Source organism: Haplochromis burtoni, unplaced genomic scaffold (assembly GCF_018398535.1).
Source record: "Haplochromis burtoni strain Fernald_Lab_line unplaced genomic scaffold, NCSU_Asbu1 Contig_13, whole genome shotgun sequence".
Lineage (NCBI taxonomy): Eukaryota > Metazoa > Chordata > Actinopteri > Cichliformes > Cichlidae > Haplochromis > Haplochromis burtoni.
Window position 1 is genome coordinate 1,926,203 of NW_024582374.1, and position 23,216 is coordinate 1,949,418.

General features: G+C 39.5%; 1 protein-coding gene across 2 annotated transcripts in view; it reads left to right on the top strand.

Moving 5' to 3' along the window:
- Window positions 1-1,846: 1,846 nt before the first annotated feature.
- Window positions 1,847-23,216, top strand: part of rab6ba (RAB6B, member RAS oncogene family a) — a 65,952-nt gene continuing 44,582 nt past the window's right edge. The window contains exon 1 of one of the 2 annotated variants that reach the window (XM_014332838.2): window positions 1,847-2,116. In XM_014332838.2, coding sequence (XP_014188324.1) covers window positions 2,047-2,116 — 70 coding nt within the window. In that variant the 5' untranslated portion in view covers window positions 1,847-2,046. The remainder of the gene's footprint in view (window positions 2,117-23,216) is intronic. The other variant, XM_005919740.3, reaches the window with a different exon arrangement.

Genomic DNA, 23,216 nt, shown 5'->3' on the forward strand with positions numbered 1-23,216 from the left:
TGCTGATGATATTGCATAGTGGACCAAAATTTGCTGGCACTTCATGTGTTCATAAATCCATCAATTCTGACAAGATCTCTAACACCACTGGCTGAATGTAGTCCCAAATCTTGAGAGAGCCTTCACATGTGTTTTTACAGATGACTGCACATCTTTTGTCCTCTCTTTGTTCACCTTTCTCAGATTTTTTCTGAGATATGTCACCATACTGTGATCAAATTTATTTATTCATACATCCCAAAGTTGAGAAAATTGTGTGCTGTAGCGGTCAAGACATTAAATACTAAACATTAAACTATTATTTTCAGTTCAATTCAATTTTATTTACACAGTGCCAAATCACAACAACAGTCGCCTCAAGGCGCTTTATATTGTACAGTAGATCGTACAATAATAGATACAGAGAAAAACCCAACAATCATATGACCCCCTATGAGCAAGCACTTTGGCGACAGTGGGAAGGAAAAACTCCCTTTTAACAGGAAGAAACCTCCGGCAGAACCAGGCTCAGGGAGGGGCGGGGCCATCTGCTGCAACCGGTTGGGATGAGAGAAGGAAGACAGGATAAAGACATGCTGTGGAAGAGAGCCAGAGATTAATAAAAGATATGATTCAGTGTAGAGAGGTCTATTGACACATAGTGAGTGAGAAAGGTGACTGGAAAAGAAAAACTCAATGCATCACGGGAATCCCCCGGCAGCCTACGTCTATTGCAGCATAACTAAGGGAGGATTCAGGGTCACCTGGTCCAGCCCTAACTATATGCTTTAGCAAAAAGGAAAGTTTTAAGCCTAATCTTGAAAGTAGAGATAGTGTCTGTCTCCCGAATCCAAACTGGAAGCTGGTTCCACAGAAGTGGGGGCTCTCCCTCCCATTCTACTTTTAAATACTCTAGGAACAACAAGTAGGCCTGCAGAGCGAGAGCGAAGTGCTCTAATAGGGTGATATGGTACTACAAGGTCATTAAGATAAGATGGGGCCTGATTATTTAAGACCTTGTATGTGAGGAGCAGGATTCTGAATTCAATTCTGGATTTAACAGGAAGCCAATGAAGGGAAGCCAATACAGAAGAAATATGCTCTCTCTTTCTAGTCCCTGTCAGTACTCTTGCTGCAGCATTTTGGATTATTAACTGTGATGAGTAGTAAGATGTTCTGGCTTTGCAGAGGGCTTTCTTATAAAGCAACAAACTATTTCTCCAGGCAAAATGATGATCGTCTAAATTTGTGACACGCCATTTCCTCTCCAAGTTTCCTCTCCGATTCATCTGCTTTAGGCTACATGTTTGAGAATTATACCACGGAGTCAGGTACTTCTGATTTGAGGCCTTAGTTGAAACAGCTTAGGGTATAAGTGAAGTAGAATGGCTCGATAAGATAAAGCAAAATACAACACAAGGTAAAACAAAACAGTATATTAAAAACAGTATATTAAATAGAAAAACTAAAGAGATAAAATTCAGTAATAAAAATGACATAGGTAAAACATTTCATTAAAATGCAATAAAAGTAAAATGTGCAAAACATTCATATAGCCATATTGTGAAAATAAAACAATCATAAAACAAAGTAGAACAATTTACGGATAAATGAGGAAACAAAAAAAATCTGTAGTTTTTTTTCTTTTTGACATTTTTTAAGACCGTGTTTTCTGAAAAAGCTCCACACAGAGCTGCAGTGCTGTAAAGTGTTAGCGCGCGCACGGAGCGCGTGCCAGTGTCTTCGAACTTCGTGCTGAACCCTGAAAACATCAAAGCGGCGCCCGGCAGCACCTTCTCTACACACCGAGGCCCATGACGTCATTTTATATCACGAAGACGATACCACGCATGCGCACAGGAGGGGGAGAGAAAAAAAAAAGCCAAAGCGTCACGGAGCGGTGCAGCAGCAGTGTATGTGTGTGTGTGTGTCCTCATCACGAAGAGAGAGAGTGAACGGGAAGCAGCACCTCCGCCTTTTCCATCCAACATCTTCTCAGAACTCGAGTGGGAACGCGCTCAACTACATCTAGTCCGTACTCCCCCCCTCTTCTTCCTCCTCTTCAAAATGTCCGTGGGCAGTGACTTTGGGAATCCTTTAAGAAAATTCAAACTCGTCTTTCTCGGGGAGCAGAGTGGTAAGGACGCCTTTAATTCTCTGTAGAAGTTGATGTAGTGGCTCGGTGCACCTGCTGCTGCTGCTGCTGGGGCCGGTCGGCAAGTTCATGTTTCAGAAGGAAGCAGAGCTTGATTTAGCCTGGTGACAGGGCGACTGTGTGGAGTTTCAGGACTTAAACTGAGCACCAGGAAGGAGAAAAAAAATGTCTGAGCGGAGCGTGGGGAGGAGATTTTAATCAAATTAGCAGCCCGTGAGGCTTTGCACAATAGTCGGGAGTGTGTGAATTGTCCCTCTGGCTCTTAAGTTTAAAAGTAAAATAACTGAAGCACTAAACCTGAAACGAGCTCTTCGGATGGAGTGCCGGCTGAATGCATGCAGGGAGGCTTGTACCAGGCTCAGGTCTGAGGTCTGCTGGGGATGGTACAAGTTGGCAAATATTCCTGTGTGCTGAGACACACCCAGGTTGTCAGTGGCGATGAGATAACTTGTGTGGCTGCAGTCTCTGCCCTGGTATTGTTCCAGCCTGCCTGCCTGATGAGGCTGGGACCAAGTTTGTGTGTCTGTGTATGATGACCTGCTCAGTCATTATTATTTCACACTAAATAGCATATTCCCCCCCCCCCCATCCTAAACCATCAGAGTCCAAAGCTTCTCCTTGTCTGAGGTTGTTTTCCTCAGGATTACTCAGCTGAGCTCCCTCAGACATGAGCTGAATGTCTGGGTTTTGTCTTCTGAGCAGGGCAGGTCGTTTTATGGTCTTGAGCAGCCCAATGAACCACATTAGTCACAGTTCAGGGCTCCAGCAGGTCATATTGATTACCCAGTACAGTGGGATCATGCATTAGCTTGAATAATGCTTCATTTACAGCAATGTGCCATGTTTAGTACTGTGTCTAACTAATAGGACATTATGTCATTTAACCCTGAAGCAACCAAGCTATTTCAGCAGCTCTAAAGAAATACTTTCAGTTTCTCTATTTGTGGTTGTAATGTCTTTACTGTGTCTTTATTTGTGAAAGATAATATAACATTTTTTATACAGTCATTTTATGTAAAAATCCATTAAAAACACAAATGTACAAACAATTACATGTATATATATTATATGTAGTCCTAATGCTAGACATGAAAATGCATTTTAAAGCTTAGGCTATTTTGCATTTTATTATTATATATTATTTGAGGCTTTAGAAACAACAAATCAAAACCTATAAGGTTAAATATATGCTTATATTTACATACACACCTTTCCATTCTATTTGTCTGCCTGAAAACGCACTCCCAACTGCTAAATAACGAAGGCCAAGAAAAACAATGCAGTGATTGCTAACGTAAGTCGTCCACTGTGCAGCACTTGTATATGTGTCCAGCAACCACCGTGAATAATGAAGACTTCTGGGAAAGGGTCAGCAAACCGGACAAAAGATGTTACCTCCTCACGGAGGAGAAACAGAGTGCGATCTCACAGCTGTCGAGTTTTATTACCATCCATCACGCAGGTACAATGAATTATGTGAAAGATTCTTTTTTGGCTCTAGCAGATGCACTTAAGTCAGGTGGATAAACATCTCATTTGTCTGCAGAGACGTTTATGATTTTTTTTTTTCACCAAAATCATCAATCACAATCAACAATTGTGGTAAATAATCGTGAACTGAATATTATGATATTCAGTTAGGCTGTCATTGTGGAACTCTACTAAAGCCTTGATGGAGATACTTGTGACAATAACAGCTCATTTGACTTCTTCCTAGAAATTAAAATGATTGAAAACTGTAATTAATAAGAAAATGTATGGATATATTTTATAAATAAAAGAAACAGTGAATGAGAAAAACAAAGAGAGCCACTTTAATTCTATTCCGTTGGACCCTTTTACAGCTAACCCTTGTTTCTCTTTTCTGAACAGAGTACTTTCTGTCATATTTCAGGTCTACTTTCAGAACAAAAGCACTGGTGTTTAGGAATTAGTGGGGGTGATCTCCGCCTACTCATACTACCTGTGGAAAAACCCAGAACCTATTCTAATGGTTGCTAAACCAGATCTTTATTGATATATACTGAGGTGTCAAAACTCGTCATTAAGGGTACTGGTAAGGTTGACAAATATCACCTTTACCGGGGGGAAAGAGTTTAGCAACTTGAAGTTAAACTAGGTCATAAGTAAGGTGAGGTAAGGGCCAATTGCCCCCTGTTGGCCATTAGAAAACAATGCTTGGTAGGTTCTGCATCCATCTTTACATGCAGTCTATGAGGAGCCCCCTCTGTTAACAACTGACACAAGTGTTTTCATCTATGAGTCCAGCTATTCTGTAGTGCCTTGGATCCAGAATTTGTTGGTACTGTCCTACACGAGGCACCAGCGGTGTGCGCCTAATGAGAAAAATGATAATTACAAGTGATTTCAAAGCATTGTGATGCTTCAGATTTCCCTTTTTAGCTTATAAAACCAACAGCACATTCTGCTCAGTTGGCTCGCAGTGCTCTCGTCAGCAAATGAAAGTAAATTAGACGCAGTTTATATAAAATGTACAAACATACGCCTGCTAGTTAGCTTTTTCCTCTTGGGCAATTTTATGACATTAAGTGCCAAGCAACAAGCCAAAGGGGATTTATTTGGCTGGATAAACATAATATCAGGGAGTGCACTGTCTGTATTTACCCAACCACAAAGCCGTCTGATTCTTTTGACATTTCAAATTATGGTCACACTGAGAGACATAATGTCTTATCCAGTAAATTTATTCGTTTTAGACATGAATACAAATAAAATCTTTATTTTTATCTCTTTGTGTGCTGTATAAAACTTAATTTGAGGCTTGTGTAACCCATATTGATTCATAGTTCAAATAAGATTTGTATAAAAGAGGCTACTGAAGGCAAGCAAGCAAAAATGGCATTTAAGCAATCATTGCATCTCATCTCACTGTAAGTGTTTTACCTGTTTATCCGTTTATCTCTCGTTTGTTTGTTAGAATTGCGGATCATTTTTTACAGTGTGCACACAAAATATTTCTAAAACGTAAGGTAACAAACGAAGGTCTGTTTGAGCCAGGAAAAATCCCTGTACATGAACATACACTAAAACTAACAATAGGCCTGAATTATTGATAAAGGACATTTCTTATCCTAAGCAAAGTGGGCCACTTGGTAATTAAATTTCCTAATTGTTCAGCTTGTTGTTACAGCTTGAAGTCATTGCTCACCAACACGTGGTCTTAATAAATGCCGTTGTAGGGTGTTTACTCACTGACGAACAGCAAGACTGCATTTATCAGCATTTCTCTGTGTTTGCTCTATTGCGGTGAAACTTATTTTATGCTACACATGCACACCAATGGATTTGCTGGGTTTTGTGTTCAGCTCCTGCGATACATAATAAAGGATTTTAGACTCAGCATTTCCTATAATAACTGCTCACTTTCAGGTGATTAAGGCGACTTCTGCAAACTTTTATTAGCAAGATAAATGTTTGTAAAACAGCCATGTCAGTAGTGCTGGATCATTAATCTGATTTTAACTTAAGTTAGATTTTGCCAATGAGTTGTTATAAAACCAAGTTAGCTTCTATATAGCCCGACCTGTGACCTGTGGTGTCTACTTTGGTGGCTTCAAGATTACATCTTTGCAAGTGAATCACTGAGCATGGAGCTCCCACTCTGGGCAAGTTACTGCCCCAAGTGGAAGAGTTTCGGTATCTGGTGGTCGTGTCCATTAGTTAAGGGGAAAAGGTGCGTGAGATTGAAGATGGATTGGGACCAATCTGTTGTGGTAAAGAAGAGAGAGATGAGCTTAAAAGCAAAGCTGTCAATTTACCGGCCGATCTATGTTACTACTCAGAGTAAAACTTCTGCTCCTTCCCATCAAAAGGAACCAGTTGAGGTTGTTTGGGCATCTAACTGGGATACCTCATGGAGACTTCCTATGCGAGGTGTTTCAGGCATGTCTTGGAGGGGTCAGACCAGGACTTGCTGGGAAGATTATAGTTTTCAGGATCAAATCCAACTATTTCTTTTGGCTGATGTTAGCATGTCTGTTATGGCCCTTTTTTGCAGCCTAGATTAAGATTTTTGCCATAGCATAGCAACTTTGTTGTGGTCTAAAGGCACTTTAGTTGGTCTCATTCTTTGGGTTTTCTTACCCCTCAAAAAAGCTTAAGAGTGTGCCAATGAAAGGGCATAATTTTTTAAATAAAATTACTTTTAAAGAAAGACATTCTTCATGAAATGGCCAGATATAAAAGGAAAATTAATAGTTTTCTGTCAAATACAGTAACATAGACTCTTTGCTTTTAATATGTGGAGACCAGTCATGGTGACCCCCCTTCCAAATACCCATTCTGATTCAGGAAACATCCTGATTCTGAATTCCACTGGAGACCCAGCAGGTCTGTACATCTATTCTTGTGGAGTTAAGTGTGTTCCTGTTATCAGTGCGAGGGGACTTTATTTGTCAACCATCCAGACAGCAGCAGCGGCAGCCTCATCTCCGGTGGAGCTGCGTGTCTCTGACACGTCGACTATAATTGCAGCTGGTGCCCAGGCGGGCGTGAATCCCATCAGCTCAGCCGCTATCTTTTATTAATATACACAACTGGACTGAAGTATGTCACAAAAAAACACCCCTTATTGTTCTTTTTGAGTTGAGAGTTCCTGTGTACAGTGAAGGCCCCATAATGGTGGACGTGGCTGAAAAATGTCTATAAAGGGAAAGATGGCACGATGTGCTGTTTTTCATAAAAGAATCCGCTAACGTCAGAGAGGTGGAGGCTCTACATTAAGTGGGTGGAAGCAGGAGGCAGAATGTGAAATGAGCTGTCAGGAAGCCATACTTCTTTAGGTGTTTTCTACACTCCGTGCACAAAGAAGGTTGGCTAAACATTTCCTTGACAAAGCTGAGGGCTTTAAGCAGGCCAATCAGCTGTTTCCAAGTATGCGCACCCACACTCCTGGTGGCAACAGCTTTTTACCCGTTCCAGCCTGAGTGCAATCAACCAAGTCTTTGTTAGAACACCTCAGATTACTGATCTGCATTTATTGGGCTATGAGTATTGTGCCTTAGGCGTCTTTTCACAGGAGCAATACTACATGGTACTTTGTAAAAGCCAATTGTTTGGAGCTAATCCCCTGGCTGAATGCTTCATTTCACCCCAGACAAACAGATGGGAATATATTTGGAAGACACATCCTCTTGGCCGCCATGAGCTTTTGCTCACTGAATCAAAAGGCCATCTTCTACCCTTTGCTGCACAGAGATTACCACTGTACAAACCAGCGCTGGCTTCAAAATACTCCTGAATCACCGGACTGACATGTTCCAAAGTAGGGCTCAGTTAGTTGTCTAATGCATCAATCAGTATGTCTCTAGGAAACAGCTTTGTGAGCAAATGAAACTCTGGGGTTAGGCTCACAACAGACTGCCATACACCAGCCAACAATTTCTCACTTTCAGGTTCTGAAACCACAAACCGTGTATTTCTCACGTGTCAATAACATACAGCTTGTTGTGCATACTCTGCACAATGACAAGCAGAAGGTAGTGCAAAAAAGTCTGTAGCAAGAACAGACAAGTCAAACCACTGTAATGTTGTTTTTTTTTTGTTTTTTTTTAGCTTTATTGCCTGTGGCTCAGTTTTGGCTCCTGTTCTTGGTTTGATGGCTTCTATTTGCACCAATTTCATGGTATTTTTTAAATATTTATTATTTCTGATTTTGTGTATCTTTAACACTCAACCACTTGACCTTTATGTGAACAAATGGGGAATTTCATTAACCAATTTCTTAATTATTCTATGCAGGAATACTTTCCTAATGCCTCTGTTGGTGTTTATCCTATCTATACTTTTTCCTTTATCCATGATATGCTATTCTAAAAGTGTTCTTATAAGAACATTTTCTTCTAAAATGTTTCTTATGTCATTCCTTTCAACATTTTTAGTAAATTTAGTAAAGAACATGAACTATATGAGCAAATGGCATTTATTTAGTACATCCTTCTCTGTTGCTTCTTTCAATAGTGCACATTTGAGTGAATTATGTGTTACAGTCTGCTGATATCATTTTAACACAAAAATATAAATCAGCTGCTGACTCTGTGGTGCTTTTTTCAACAACAGACTACATTGAAGTCATCATAGTCACGCTGTTTTTCATCCTTTTTTGTTGCCATGCTTCAATTTCAAAGTAAATCTGAATAAACATCTGGTTTGTAGATGTTTGAATATTTCAAAAACATTTGAGTGAGCAAATGTAGTGATTAGAATTGCACTAATGATGTGAAAAAAAAAAAAGTATGTTACACAACTTTTCATTGTCCTCGCCATAAAATTGGTACCATTCCTGCAAAAAACTTGAAAATCTATGGAAGCAGACAGAGACATTTATGGTAGGAAAGATTTTTACTGTATGCTATATGCCATAAATACTATAAAGGTAAAATATGCAAGAGGCTCGTTCTTGTCAGGAGTATAGAGAATATAAAACATTTGAATGTAAATGGTAGCCATGCAGTAAATGGCCTCAGAGCTGATTCAAACGTTGGCAAATCTGGGTTTCATACATTTATCAGCTGATGGGAAATTCTCGCTTTGTGAATCAGAGGAGGTTGTAGATGAAATATGTGGAGAATGTGTGCTTTTAGCGTGGGTCGACTTGTTTGTTGTATTCCTGTCGTCACAAATGTTCCAGCTCCTTAAAACTTTATGTAACACCTTTGCCAAAAAAAAAAAAAAATCTATATTTATCCGGCTTTAGCACCATAATTTCAAGCTGCAAAATATCCCTGCCGGTCTAATAGTAGGAATAGTTAATAATCTATTGAATTTTCAGTGGTGGGAGTGAAGTTGACTCATGGGATTTAAAATAAATAAATAAATAAATAAAAGAAAACACCTACAGGTGATTAAAAGTAACTTCCCTGTTCAGAAATCTTCCCCTCTGAGTAGTTATAGCTACATAGTTATAGCTCGCTCTGCTTTCTGCACTGCAGTGCTTTGAGTTTAAAATAGAGCCCCAGAAGAAAGGAAGGTGCCACTCACCTTCTTTAAATCAATATTTCAATATACTTAGAAATGACAGGCTTGCTTAGTTTTTACTGATTCTATAAACCAGTGTCAAATTTCATTTTCCCATTTGACCTGTTACTGGGGCTGTACAATAAGTTGTTGAGCATCTGAAAGAAAGTAAGTTTAAAAATGTAAAATTCATAGATACCAGAGATCATCTTCTGACTTATAGATTTCTACAAACATGGAGCATTGCTATAACTTTAGAATTGAATGGAGCCAGAAAACTGAATGTGGCTCTGTTTTGGGGGGTTAGTGAAGATAAAGACAATAAAACTGAAACGATGGAGGTTACATTGTGTTCAGTCAAAAATCTTACTGAGAGTTCTAGATAAACAGAGACAAACCCACCTTCTGCAAAAACAACACCTGAGACCAGATGATCCACATTAGTTTGTTTTGAAAGATAATTTGATGCTTCACCTACAAACATGTTTCATCAGTATTGCAAAAGTCATTCCTAGACAACTTTAAATCCACTGCCATCTCCAAAGTTAGTCAAAACAAAATCTTTCACGTTGTGCAAGAGTGTGTAAGACTAGACGGCGTCAAGTGAGTGATGGGTGGAACAGAACAGGCGAGGTCTCGCTGGGTTTGATTTAACTCCTCATCATCTCCTTTGAGATTCACTAATTTGACTAAAACTGTCATTAACTAAAATAATGTAAAGGATAAATACAGCTTTAAATCTCTGGAGTCTTTAAATGTAAAGAGGAGCTGCTGTTTTGGGATTTCAGCCTGTCCCACCGCCTCCTATTCTAAAAGTGAATCATTAAAAATGAGTAGCTGGAGACTGAGCTTGTAGCGTTTTCTATGATTGAGGAACTGCAGATTGGCTGTTCAACACTGGCACTTTGTCTAGTCTTCATTCCCTGAGTAGCATCTGTGTTTGCTGTAGTATCTGCCAATCTACCTCCATCTAAAGATAGCTGCTCTTCTTTCATTTCACATCTAATTGCATCTTCCCAGAAAGTATTCTTCTCTTACGGATTGAGGGAAATGACTCCCTGATAGCTTTGATCTGCTATTGATCGGCTCAGCTGGCCATTAATAGTCTAAGTTAGTCCCTTTATCTGTGGCTTTAGGGCAACAATGCAGACTGTTATTTTTTTATATTCCAAGCAGCTGGGGCTCATTACCTGTTTTATGCTTTCATTCTGGTGATAACCATGGACGGAGGGCATATGGTTTTATGTGGTTCTTCTGTCTCACTCGTATAGCGCCTTCAGGGAATTTCTTCATATGTGGCACAAATGCTCACTCAAGAATGAACTGGCTAGATTTTCAAAAGACATGTTCCCTTAGAAAAAATGTTTATGGACATGACTCAGGAATTCATACACAAATGACCAAATTTATAGGATAAAATGAGAAAGTGGTGGGACTCTGTATCCAAATATATATTCTCTCACCATATTGTCAGGGCTCCGTGTGCGGGCAGGTGGAAATGTGGATCCAAATGCAGGACTCCGAGACGAAATGTAACTGAAAACCACAGCTTTTATTGCTGGCATGAAACAAAACACAAACCAAACCATGAAACCAAGCACTCCATACTGTACAGTAATGCCACTGTTTTGCACATGTCTCAACTCTGTATATTTTTATATATTTTATTTATTGTTGACTCTATTTAATTTGTAAAATATGTGTATACACACACACACACACACACAAACATTTAGTATACACATCCAAAAAATAATAATTATTTTTTGCATATACTATTATATATTGTACATATATTTATTAGTTTCAGATTTAGCCATTCGTATATTTTGCCTGTTTATGTTATTGTATTTTGCACAACTCTATTGCTTGTGAAGCTCGCACACAAGAATTTCACTCACATGTACTGTACCAATGTACCTGCACATGTGATGTGACAATAAAAGTGATTTGATTTGATTTGATTTGATTTGAACACACAGGCAGGATTTGAGGGTACGACGCGACACTGGGTTGAGGAAAACACAGGGCTAATATACACAGGGTGGTAATCAGGGAATGGGTAACAGGAGGGAGACACAGCTGGGAGAAATTGGGGCTGACGAGACAGGAGGAGCAAAGGTGGACACACTGATATAAGACACAATCCTTCAAAATAAAACAGGAAACAATACACAAGGATGCAGACTAGGAAACACAGACTTAACACGGGCAGAACTAAAAATAAACCAGAATAAGCTGGAACATAGAACATCATCATCAAATAGATCAAGAAGATAACCAAAAAATCCAAAATCAAACCAAAACATGAAAACTCAAAATACTGGGTCAAAACTGACCCAGAACCGTGACACATATGGTACCTGGGGTAGGCTCCACCCCTCGTACAACCCTAAAATGGATAAGCAGAAAAGAATGGATGGCTGGATGGACGGATAATGAAAAAAGATAGAAAACCACTTTGACAAAGTGAAACTGAACCACATTCTTGTATTTATATTAAAAACACTGCAAGAAATTATAAAAAAAGAAAAGAAAAAACAACAACAAAATAATAGTAGTAAAGGTCAGTTTTTCTCTGACCTTTACTACAGTGAGACAGAGTTCATTTAGCCAGCACGGGACAACTTTAATGTATCGTTTTTATGTTCCACAAAAACACTTCTCTGGCCATTAGTCTACGCCATGACTGAGAAGTAGAGATGGAAATTGTAATGATGTCAAGCATTTGTTTAGAAACTGAGATGTGACACTAATCTTTGGTGCCTATCTATCAAATCCCTTCATCCATGTGAACTACGCCTTGAATGACCAACACACCTTTCCAAGTTGCATGGACCTGACTGAAATTTACATTTCATTTCATGTGCTTGCTGTCTTTTCTGTGCTGAAAGTCTTCAATCTGTGACTTCCACTCTATCTGAAAGTATTTTACGTTTTTGCACTCTTCCTGGACCAACCATCGTCTGCCCATACACTTCTACACAACCCTAAGGAGAGGTGCCCCTGGTGACCATGGTAAAAAAAAAAGAAAAAAAGGCAGGTCTCATTTTTCAGACCCACCTTTATACTGACTATGATGCAAGTGCTGTTTTTGCCGCTCAGACATTGTTCACCTTGCCTAACCAGCATTGTCTTAAGTGCTTATGTCTGCTGCAACACATTTGTAAGTGCATACCATAATGTTTCAAAAATAATTAGGGGTCTGATATTATGTTGATAGCTGTTTTTTGTTTGCCAAACTGTAATTTTAATGTTTGTCTAAGTGTTTTCAGTTCTGCAGTGGTTGGTTTGCAGTCAGAGAATACCAAGCAGAGCAATGGTAGCTCTGTGTACAGTACTTATGCTGCACAGCTGAGCGGGTGTGTTCTCACAGGCCCATGGGAAAAGCACCGCCTCACTTATTCACTCTGCCCAGAATAAAACAAATGTGTGTGCTGCCCATGCAGTGATGTAGAGAAAGCGTCTGATTCAGTTCACCCTCTCAGTGTGTGAGGGGAAGATTTAGGATGTATCTGACGACACACTTTTACAAAGATAAAGCGGCGGGCGTGGGTGCTGCTCTTCTACAAATCTAACGTCTTACCCTGTTGTATTAGAGATCAGGTTTAACAAGGATCCAGGAACATTTGAAAGTGCCTGACATTATTCAGGCAGAGAAGCTGTTTTCAGACTGTTCTCTCTAAATTGTGTGTCTTAGAGACGGATTGGGTTCTTGCTTAATGTGAGATCTTTTGAAGGAGAAAGGCAGAGAATCCCATTTCAACTTAATCCCAGTTGCTCAAACAGAACGGCTCGGTGAATAAAATCCCCGCTGTGGAGGAAGGCTGTCATTTACCCGGCATGGGGTGTGACACTTGACTGAGTTCAGCAGGTCTCCATCAGTGTTTACCCTTTCTCCAGCTTCCCAGATGAGTCCTCATCATGGGGCTGAATGCATCCTGCTGAAGCCTTCATTTGACCTGCGCTAAAGGGATGCAAGGCGGGGTGGGGGTTTTTTCTCTTTGACTAATGGGGTTTTTAAACCTTTTTATCAATTCTAGAATAACAAATGTTTTCAAGCACTGATTAATATAGTAGATGTGACTGCAGGAATATATTGTCTCATTGAGATGCCAGTGTGAGCAACATGCAGAAGGTCCTGCAGGGATTTATAGAGTGGAGGCAAGCTGAACATTCATCACTGCAGTTTAACATAGTAGGGAGCATTAAATCTAACTCAGCGGGCAAAGAAATGAATCACTGCAAGACAATTTGCAGAGGAAGGCAATGCAGAAACCCAGCCCTAAAAAAAATAGTAAAAAACAAAAACAAAAAACCCAAACAGTAAAACTGACATAAATGGGTGTGGAGAGGATCAGAAAAGCAGGACACGAGGAACACAAAAACAGGTGAAAAGCAAACCTTTAATGAGTTGTTGCAAATGTCAAAAAATACAGGCAGGGAACAAACAGAAATCCAATTGTGAACACAGGGAGCCAGGGAATGAATCAGCAAAAAACACCGGGGAGATTAGACCAACAACAATGTCAAAACAGGGACCCCAAAACTTCCAAAAACATCAAATGTTACAAAAAACAGGAAGAAAGAACTCAAAGCATCATAGTCATCTCCCAAAGCTTCTAGGGAGTTTGGGTCTAGTGTTTAGGTCTTGTGTTGACGAGCTGAACAGATCGCCATAATCTTCTTTTTTAACTAAGTTTTGTAATTTGTCTATAGCAGGTGTCACAACCTTTACTACCAAATAAGCCATTTTTGAGCAATTTTTGCTTAAAAAGTCTGTATGGAGCTACAAAACATATTTGAGTCTTATAATGACGGTAACACAGACTGCTGAGTAAAACTGGTTCCAGCCAGGTTACAGAAAGGTGTAAGTAATTAAAATATTCCAAGCAGTGGTTTTATGATTATTTGGTATCTTTGCATATTAGGTACAGTATTACTATGTGTTGTTGCATTTATCCTTTATCTTTCTCCCTTTCCACACCCCTCTGCAGAGCTCACTTTGTCTTTGTGTTCATGGACAGGAAGCTGTCTTCAGACCTTGCTTCAAGTCTTTTCTCTCTCTCCTATTTTTTTATTTTTTATTTTTTTTTTTGCAAAGGCAATCCTTGATCTGAAACACACTGGCTTCAATGCTTGTTTTGTTTCTTCTGCAGGTAAATCTGACTCAAATTTCATAGCCTGTGATTAGCCCTGAGTCAGCATTTCTTTGCTGGGCTCAGTTTCCAAATATCAAAGCTACATTTTGTTACAAACTGCTGGTTCTGAGCCAGCAAAAAAAATCCTGAAGCTTTGCTGAAAACAAACTCAAGATGTCCTACATTCTTTAACCCCTGCGTACCACTTTGACCTCATTTCACTTTTACATTTGCAATTAATTGCGATAAAAATTTGAACGAATTACTTCTAAATGATCATTAATTAAATACAAATGTGACAAACAAGCATCACTACCCTTGATGTTGGATCTGTTTTTGGTAATTCACTGGAGAAAATGTAAGAAAGTGCATTTTTGGTTCACTTGAAAGCTTCATGAGTGGAGGAGGCTGATCAAAACAAGTGCTTTTGGTTTTTTACATTTGGATACCAGGCTCATCTTTAAGATGTCATTCATTCCTTCTGTGTCAAAACTAATTTTTAATATATTCAGAATCAGCTAATTTTAAAGGAGTCAGGTGGGTCTCTTCACGTTTGCTTAATTTTATATGGGATTACCTGTTTGGACATTTGCCAGAGTCAGGTAAAGGAGCTTTAAACACTAAGTGTGTTCCTGATTGTATTACTTGTCTTGGAAAACATAATGGCTGTTTTCTCTGTCCAAACCTCACGCTCCTGATGCATTACAGTGCTGCATGTAGCTGTAATAACTCATAAAGTGGCAAAATCAACATTAGTTTAAACAATCTTGATTTGCAAATAGGTTAGAAATAATTTATTCCATGTAATAAAAACAGCTGCATATTTTCATTGTCAGGACATCAAATGATGTTAAAAGATCTGCACTTTGGCCAGCATGAGCTAAATATATTTTCCGTTTTCCTTGTACTTCCATTAACAGGTGGTGATATGGACACCTGGGTAATGCAATTTTTTGTTTGTGGTGGATTTTTTTCCTTGCAATATTTTTATGGGGGAGGCACCATAGCGCCCTCTTTTGACAGTCTGCCACCGGTTTAAATCCTCACAGTCAATTTTATTCATCATAGTCCACTCTAAAATGTTTGCACAATGCAGAACATGTCACACATCTTTATGATCTTTGACTATATTTATATTCATATGAAGCCTTGTTAAGCCTTGCAACCACTTTTTAATTAATACACATTTTTCTCTTGTGACCGGTGGTTGCCAGCGAGTCACCGACCAGTTTGAAAGAACATTTTCTTACATGCGATCAGAGAAAGTGCCCACTGCTGACGATTAGAAAGAATGCAGATTTAAGGCTCTTCCTCATTGGCTTCAATCTTTATACCTTTAAGTTATGTCCATCTTTTATTACATCTGCTGTAGTACTTATCTAACAAGTTGACCAGAAATTTGGGTGTTTCTGATTTCCCAACAACCACACGTCATGCTGATCATTTAACTGCAGATGTTACCCCCATTGAGAGGTGAGCCTTTCAGTTTAGAATGAGATTCATCCTCGATATATAACATAAGTAGGACTTTTTAAAAATGATGTAGTGAACCAAGTTTCACTAGATATGTGTGAATGACTGGAAATGAAAGCAGCATCCTGGTTTTCTGACAGGATACTGGGTAAAATAGTTTCATTTCTGCAGCCTCCAGCTGCTCTCTGCCTTCTGAGAATGAAATCTAATTTAATCATTAAAACGTCATGTTGGTCTCTCTGAAGCCCTCTGGCCACAAACAGCAGAAATATGACTTCTGTCTTCTTTCCCAAGGCAATCACAAACACCAAAGAGTTATATACCTCCAAGCTGGTGTCACACCTAGGTGGACATGGGATTGTGTTATTGCTGTGTATGTAGCCGTATTGTTGTTGTTGCTTTTAGTAATGCCTCATTAGGCTGCATAGGAGCTGAAATGGCTTTCTGAGTGCTTTGTGTGTGCACGGGAGACTCAGCCTTTGAGTCTGAAAGCATCTTCATCCATTATTCAGAGGTATTGGTAAATGGATGTCCCGTCCATAGTCCCTTTTTTTCTGCAGGTGTAGTTCATGTGACAGGCATTGTAGAAATAATCAATACTGCACAGATTCCTGAGACTGCCACGGGGCCGATCTGTGATCTAAATCTGATGCTTCTTTTTGTTTCTGCCTCATTCTGATTGGTCTACATGGGTCAGCGTGTTCGGATGCAGCCAGAAAATAAATATTCATAAATGAATGACTGAATAAAGAAAAGCTATACAAAATTAAATATACAAAATAAATACAATGTTCTTTATATTAATTACTTACTAACGCTATCGTTAGCAGGTATTCCCAAAGTATTTGACAAATACATGTATATATTTTGACATCATTAAGATTCTTGTGGATATTAACCTGCTGTATTTACTTTGAGCTCATTACTTTTATTCTTGGAAATGAGTAGCTTTCCATGACTCAAAATAATGATGTAGCTTCAGAGAATCCTCTGTTTGAAACAACCAGCTTTCTTCTGATTGGCTGCCTCATATAAACAGTAACAAATCAGAAGAGAATTGGCTTAAAGGGGGAGTGGCCTTAAAGTGGCTTGTTTCAGATGGAAGATGAGCTGCTTTGCAACACCTAAAGTTGACCAGTATAGATATGCCAATATACATTTAAATCACTGTATCATTGTCAAGCTTAAAGGCTCCTTTTTACTCCTAAGTGAAGAAAACAAGATAATAAACATGCTGTAGAAAAATTGTACAACTATATTTTAAATTTAAGTGGTTAAGAAGAATGCTAACTAAATGTGGAAAACTAAAATAAAATATCAAAAAAATATCTACAGTACAAATTCAAAAAAACCTTTAAATGTAAACACACAAACTCATATATTCACTCAGCCGTGGTTCACTTAAAAGAATAAATAAATAGATATTTATTGCAAAGGGCAGTACTATCACAGTGAAGTGAGCAGTGAGGTTCGTCTATGGATGCGTTGTGGTAGCTGTTCGTCTCTCTCTCTACACTCTGCGTGCACCTGGAAAAAGCCGTCAGAGGGAAATGTTAGTGGCTATGGAGTTGGTGACGAGGATTAGTTAGTTCAATCAGCTGCTTAAATCTGACATTTTTGCAGTTGTGATGTCACTGCGTTTCCTTGTTGCAATGCATGGTACAGTAGTCTGGAAGTGAAAAGTCTTGCATTGTGTGCGCTCTAAAGGAAAGCATCGGTTCAGGTGTTTAAAAAGATTCACGGCACCTTCCATTTATTGAATTTATTGAAATTTGCTTCTGACAGTTTACAGTCGGTCTTTAACCTCCCAAGACCCGAACTCTTCCACGACATGCGTGTTTAATTTCTCTTTGATATTTGGGCATATTGGGGCCCGATGAATGTAAAAACAAAGAATTACCAGATTTTTTTTTTTTTACCTCATTTTTGTTTTTAAGAAAAATAAGAGCCACATATGAGGATATTCGTTTAAAATTTTGATAGAACAGTAGCAGTGTAATGTCCTCGTAAGTGGATATCAGGCCCATGTAGAGAAAAATTGAGTATTTTGGTCTAAATTAACCCAAAATGTGATGTCCACATATGTGGACGCCAGGTCCTAGGAGGGTATATCGCCCAAATCTCTCCACACTACCATATTCCTTGGACCCTCTTTGTAACAGTGTCCTTGTCATTTGAGTCTCGGTCTGTGTCCGTTGGGGTGTCGTGTTCGCTAAAGCTGTCCCCTGAGTTTTCATTAGCATTCTCTTTTGTCATTTTCTTTTATGTCGCTCACACTCGTACATCTAATATGTGTACCGGTGTGTACGGCTACAGTAGCCCAAACAGCAGCATAAGTGGCTGCTCCTCCAACGACTTGGCTCCAAATCTATTCCAACAACACGATTGGTTCTGTTCAGGGCTTTTCTCATCATTGTTGGCTTTTCGTGTCATCTGTCAAAACAGGGAAGATGGGTTCTGTCGACTTTATATTGAACCTATCTCATATTTCTTTAGGAGAAAAGTTATTTTGCGATAACTATCATGATGGTTTTATCACCCAAAGCCTAGTACAGGTTCTATAAGGACTGACTCATGCCAAGCAGTTCCAACAGATTACAAGAATAAAAATATGCAACTGGAAATGGTGGATTTGTTAAGAAGAAATAAGCTTAACCCAACCTACCCTTCTTTGCTTGTGATGGGCAGTTGACAGGCTTTATCGACTCCAGCGTATTCGGACCAGATGTGTGTTTGCTTGGTGCATAATTCCACCTGTACGATGATGAAGCAGAGTCCCACATTTTGCTGGAGGCATTTTCATGTCTAGTGGCTTAGTCTTGGGATTTACCAGTAGGGATGGGTACCGGTGTCCGGTGCCATGATGGCACCAGTTCTGACATAAACGGTAGTAACCAGACCGAAAAGCAGCACACATTTCGGTGCTTTATTTCGGTGCTTTTTTTTCCTGAGCTGTGATACACTTCTAGCCAATCATTTTACGTTTCTGAGGATAGTAGGCGGGTCCAGGTATGTGCATTCTTTTAGAGCAGAGCTACAGATTAAAAATGCCCAAGGCGAAGCGGTCAAAAGTCTGGCTGTACTTCACAGCAAAATATGCAAACTCAGCAGCCTGCAACAAGTGCTTTAAGCTGATACTGTGATACTGTCAAAGGAGGTAACACCTCAAATCCGATGAAACACCTGGCGACGCATAGCATTTTTTTTTAAAGCCCAGAAATGAGCCGTATGATAGCTTGCTGCGAGACCTCACACCAAGCACATCTACTGTGCGTGGGTTGCCTGTTATCGGACCCGGAGTTAGCAATATCCCCCAAAAACCCCGAAGAGGAGAGTCCTGGCCCCTAGCCCTGCCAGTGTAGCAGAAATGATGACGGATGATGATGGCAGCAGCAGCCGTTCTTCTCTGTGTGAGTCGCTTAATGTTGTTCGTGTGTAATTTACGTTGAGTAGGCTAACCACGTTATTACATTAATGCATGTAAGGTGAACTAGCAAACATCATCATAGCTACATGCGGCTGTCTTCTTGTTTGTTGGCAGATACTCCCTTCACCCTGGCCAAAAAGGCTAAAATGACCAAAGAAAAAGTGGGAAACTGTTAAACATGAGAGGTTTTTGGACAAAGTTTGTGTTTTTTCCATTGATTAAGCACTGCTTCCAGCCAAGAGTGATACCATATATGCCCCATAGCTGCAGAAAAGGCTAACATTGTTATCTTTTTACAAAAACCAGCTGAACATGAGAGGTTTTTGGACCAATTTTGTGTTCTCCATTCTTTAAGCACTGGTTTGAGCACCGTTTGAGCACCGGCACCGTTTCAAAAGTACCGATTTGGCACCGGTATCGGATCAAACCTAAACGATACCCATCCCTATTTACCAGTATGAAAAATGTACAGTGTGAACTTTTACTTCAGTTCATCCAGGCACACAAAAACCTTACATGGCATTAGGTGACGTAAACTGCATGTGATGCTAATGAGAGCAGAATGTGAACTTGGAATTTGTGATTATTTTCACATACAGGTAGTTTGTGATTCTTAGCTTTTGATATAATTTTACCAGCACGAAACTGAAAAGTTTTAGACAGAAACATTTTTGGCTTCTCAATTGGTAGCAGTTTCTTTTGATTTGTTAATATGCATATCATTTCCACTTAGACTGTTGGAAAATCATTTGGAGGCCATCTGCTCTTTGGCATCCTCTCGCTGGGTTCTGGGTATCGGCTGCTGTGACTATGAATAAACAAGTGCACAGATGCAGGAGTCAGTATCTCTCCCACAGGTCTGTATCTCCTCCAGATCTTTCCGTTCTCCTTTCCCTGTGAGGACAACCACAAATAGCCACATATTCTTCTCAGCTACCTCATTCATTGATAAATTTTGGATATCTGCCCATCTCCTGTGGGTTGAGCACTCATCTCAGTGTCGTGCAAAAGAATGACACGCACTGCATTATTTTTAGCCGTCTCCTACAAGTGGGAACCAGACCCATGTAAAAAGCACTGCTCTGCTCTGATTGGCTGCCAAGACCTGGAGGGTATTCCATGATGCCTGCCGCAGAGTGACCAGCAGTGGTTTTACCTGCCGACTTGGCACACAGCTTCAGGGCTGAATGGACAAGTTAGTGTATTATTCAGCTTGACAGAGATCAGCAGGAAGAGGCTGTTGGAAGTTTATTGTAGTTTTATCTCTGTATGTGTGTTCGTTGTCCACTTTTGTGTGCATCTGTTTTCATCTCCTCAAAAAAACCCTTGAGTTATTGGCTATGCCATCAATTTTCTTTGAAATACAGTCATTGGGGAAAAAACGTTTCACAGCACTCTTTGCTCTTCTGTGAAAAACTAAGTACACTCTTACTGGTTCCATGGGAATTATGAGGACAAGTAGCAACATGGGGTCGCTAAACAAATGCACTTGAATAACTGATTATCAGCAACAGCGAACAACTCTATAAAGGCAGAGGTTTTGGCTGTTTGCTGGTCTGGAGTATTCAGGTATGAGCAAATTCATACCACTGTCGCACCATCCAATGCTCAGAGAAACTGCAAAAGCCAAGTGGATGGGTCATGATTTAGCGTTGTTTTGTATCTGCAGGAACCGAACACCTTGCAGTCACCGAGGTAACCATGAACTCCTCTGTATAACAAAGTATTTAGAGTCAGATGTGAGGCCATCTGTCTGACAGTTAGTACTTGGTTGAAATTGGGTCATGCAACAGGACAACAGTCCCAAGCACAGCAGCAAAACTACAGCTGATTGGCTGAAAAAGAAAGGAATCACACTGTTTTAATGAACCAGTCCAAGTCCCGACCTTAACCTGACTGAAATGACCTTAAAGAGAGCTGCACATAAGTGAATGCCAAATGCAAACTTGACTGAACTGAAGCCACGCTGTTAAGAAGGGTGGGCCAAAATTCCTCCACAGCAATGTGAGAGACTGATAAAGTCAGGGAGAAAACCAGTACTTCAAGTTGTTGCTGCTAAAGATGGTGGTAACTTGTATCGTGGGGATCATTTTGTTTTTCGCAGGATTGCACAACTCCTGTGAAAACTTCACTTTCACATTACGCTTTTTTGTTTTAAAGACAAAATGACTCTTTTCACAATTTTTGTAAGTTTGCCACCACCACAGGGTTTTTAAAATAAAACAATAAAGATGTTAAAGGGATGCAGACTCTCAGCTTTAACTCAAGGAATTTAACAAAAGTAATGGATTACCTGTTTAGGAATTATAGCAATGTGTTTACATACATTTTTAAAGGCACAGAAGTAATTTTATGAGATGATATTTATGTTATAACGTTCACGAAGCAAAAACATAATCCAAGCAAATAATTTCATTTCATAGGTGCAGTTAAATTCAACAACCGTGTGCATAGGCAGCGACAGAAACACTGTTTTAAACCATATTTGTTTACAATTTGAAAACGTTTGCTGAAATAATTATTAAGTTTGCCCCTTGGTGAGCCAGTTATGAAAACTGGGTTGCTCATTTGACACCCCTGTATCAAGTACTGCAACAGTAATAGGTTTATTAAGAACATTTTGTGCAGCCATATTTTGCACTAACAACATCAAAACCCCTTAGATTCACAGAAAAAATATAAACTTTGCAGAAGAGTATTTTTAGTTTGAATTAAAAGTCTCAAGCTTTTCTAAATTAAGTAATTTATGTTAGTCTTTGCCATTAAAAAGCAATTGTGCACATGCATACTACACATGTAATATTACAATACTGGTAAAAGGAAAAAAGGGCAGCACTGTAGTTAGCATTGTTGCCTCCCAGCAAGAAGATCCTGAGTTCAATTCCACTATCAGGCCCATCTTTCTGCGTGGAGTTTGCATGTTCTCTTCATGTTTGCGTGGGTTCTCTCCAGGTACATTGCCACTGAGTATAGTTATCTTAAATGGATTCCTTTTTCTACTATATTCATCACACATTAGTTTTTCTTGTCACTGACTGTATGTGTAGAGAGGAGCGAGTCTGTAACCAACTCGTTTTATGGATGCATGGTTCACAAATAGCAGAACCTAGTGTGAGCCTGATCGTGCGGGGCCTTTAACATGCCATAAATTGCATTTTGAGCTCTTAAGAGACGCCTTGATGAGCTGTGTGCTGACTGGGCTCAGCGGTGTCCGGGTGATAAAAGTGCAGGTTGTGCCGCAGCAGGTGCCCGGCACTTTCGGTTAATTGGCTGTCATTTTGCTAACTCACTGTGCAAACTCTTTGAAGCATCACTCCAAGTAGAGACTTCATTAAAATTCTATTTTACCCTTTATGTAGAGGTGACTGTAGAATTATTGGCTTACTCTGTGTATTTATATGTTAACAATAGGAATGAGTCTATTTGATGTTAAAGGGGACCTAATATTTTCATTCCAGCTCTGTATTTTTATTCTTAGACTCCACTAGAGTAGCATTGAATGATTCACACTTCACATTTATCACAGTGATTTATATTTTCCTTCAGTGGGCCTTGGAGGAGTTCAGACTTCATCTGAAACCAGCCATTTCAATTACTTCTCCTTGGTAAAAGAAGGCTTGAAAAGTAGGTAGCTGGGTCTTCAATTCCTGAGATGACTATATTAGGAAACTCCTCCTTTTTTGTAAGATTATATAAAGCTAAGACTAGAAACTTTATTTCAGATTTTAGCCAATATTGACAACCGCTATTGGAAAAGTTTATCTGAATAGGCAGTATTCAGATAAACAAATGCATTGTGCAATAAAAATAAAAGTTATCAGCTGGTTGTAGTGCAAGTGCAGGTCGAACTGATGAGTGGAAATGATATGCAGGCGGACCAATAATACCAAGGAATTGAGTTACTGACAACTGGTTCTCTACGAGAATCGGTTCACAATCCCTAGTCATGACATTAGAAAGCTAGCTGTAAGCTCAACAGATTTCACAAACCCATTAATGGCATTAGCTTCATAGTGCACCAGCCCTCTGACCTCTTCTCACATTCAACCTGGAACCTCTCAGTTCG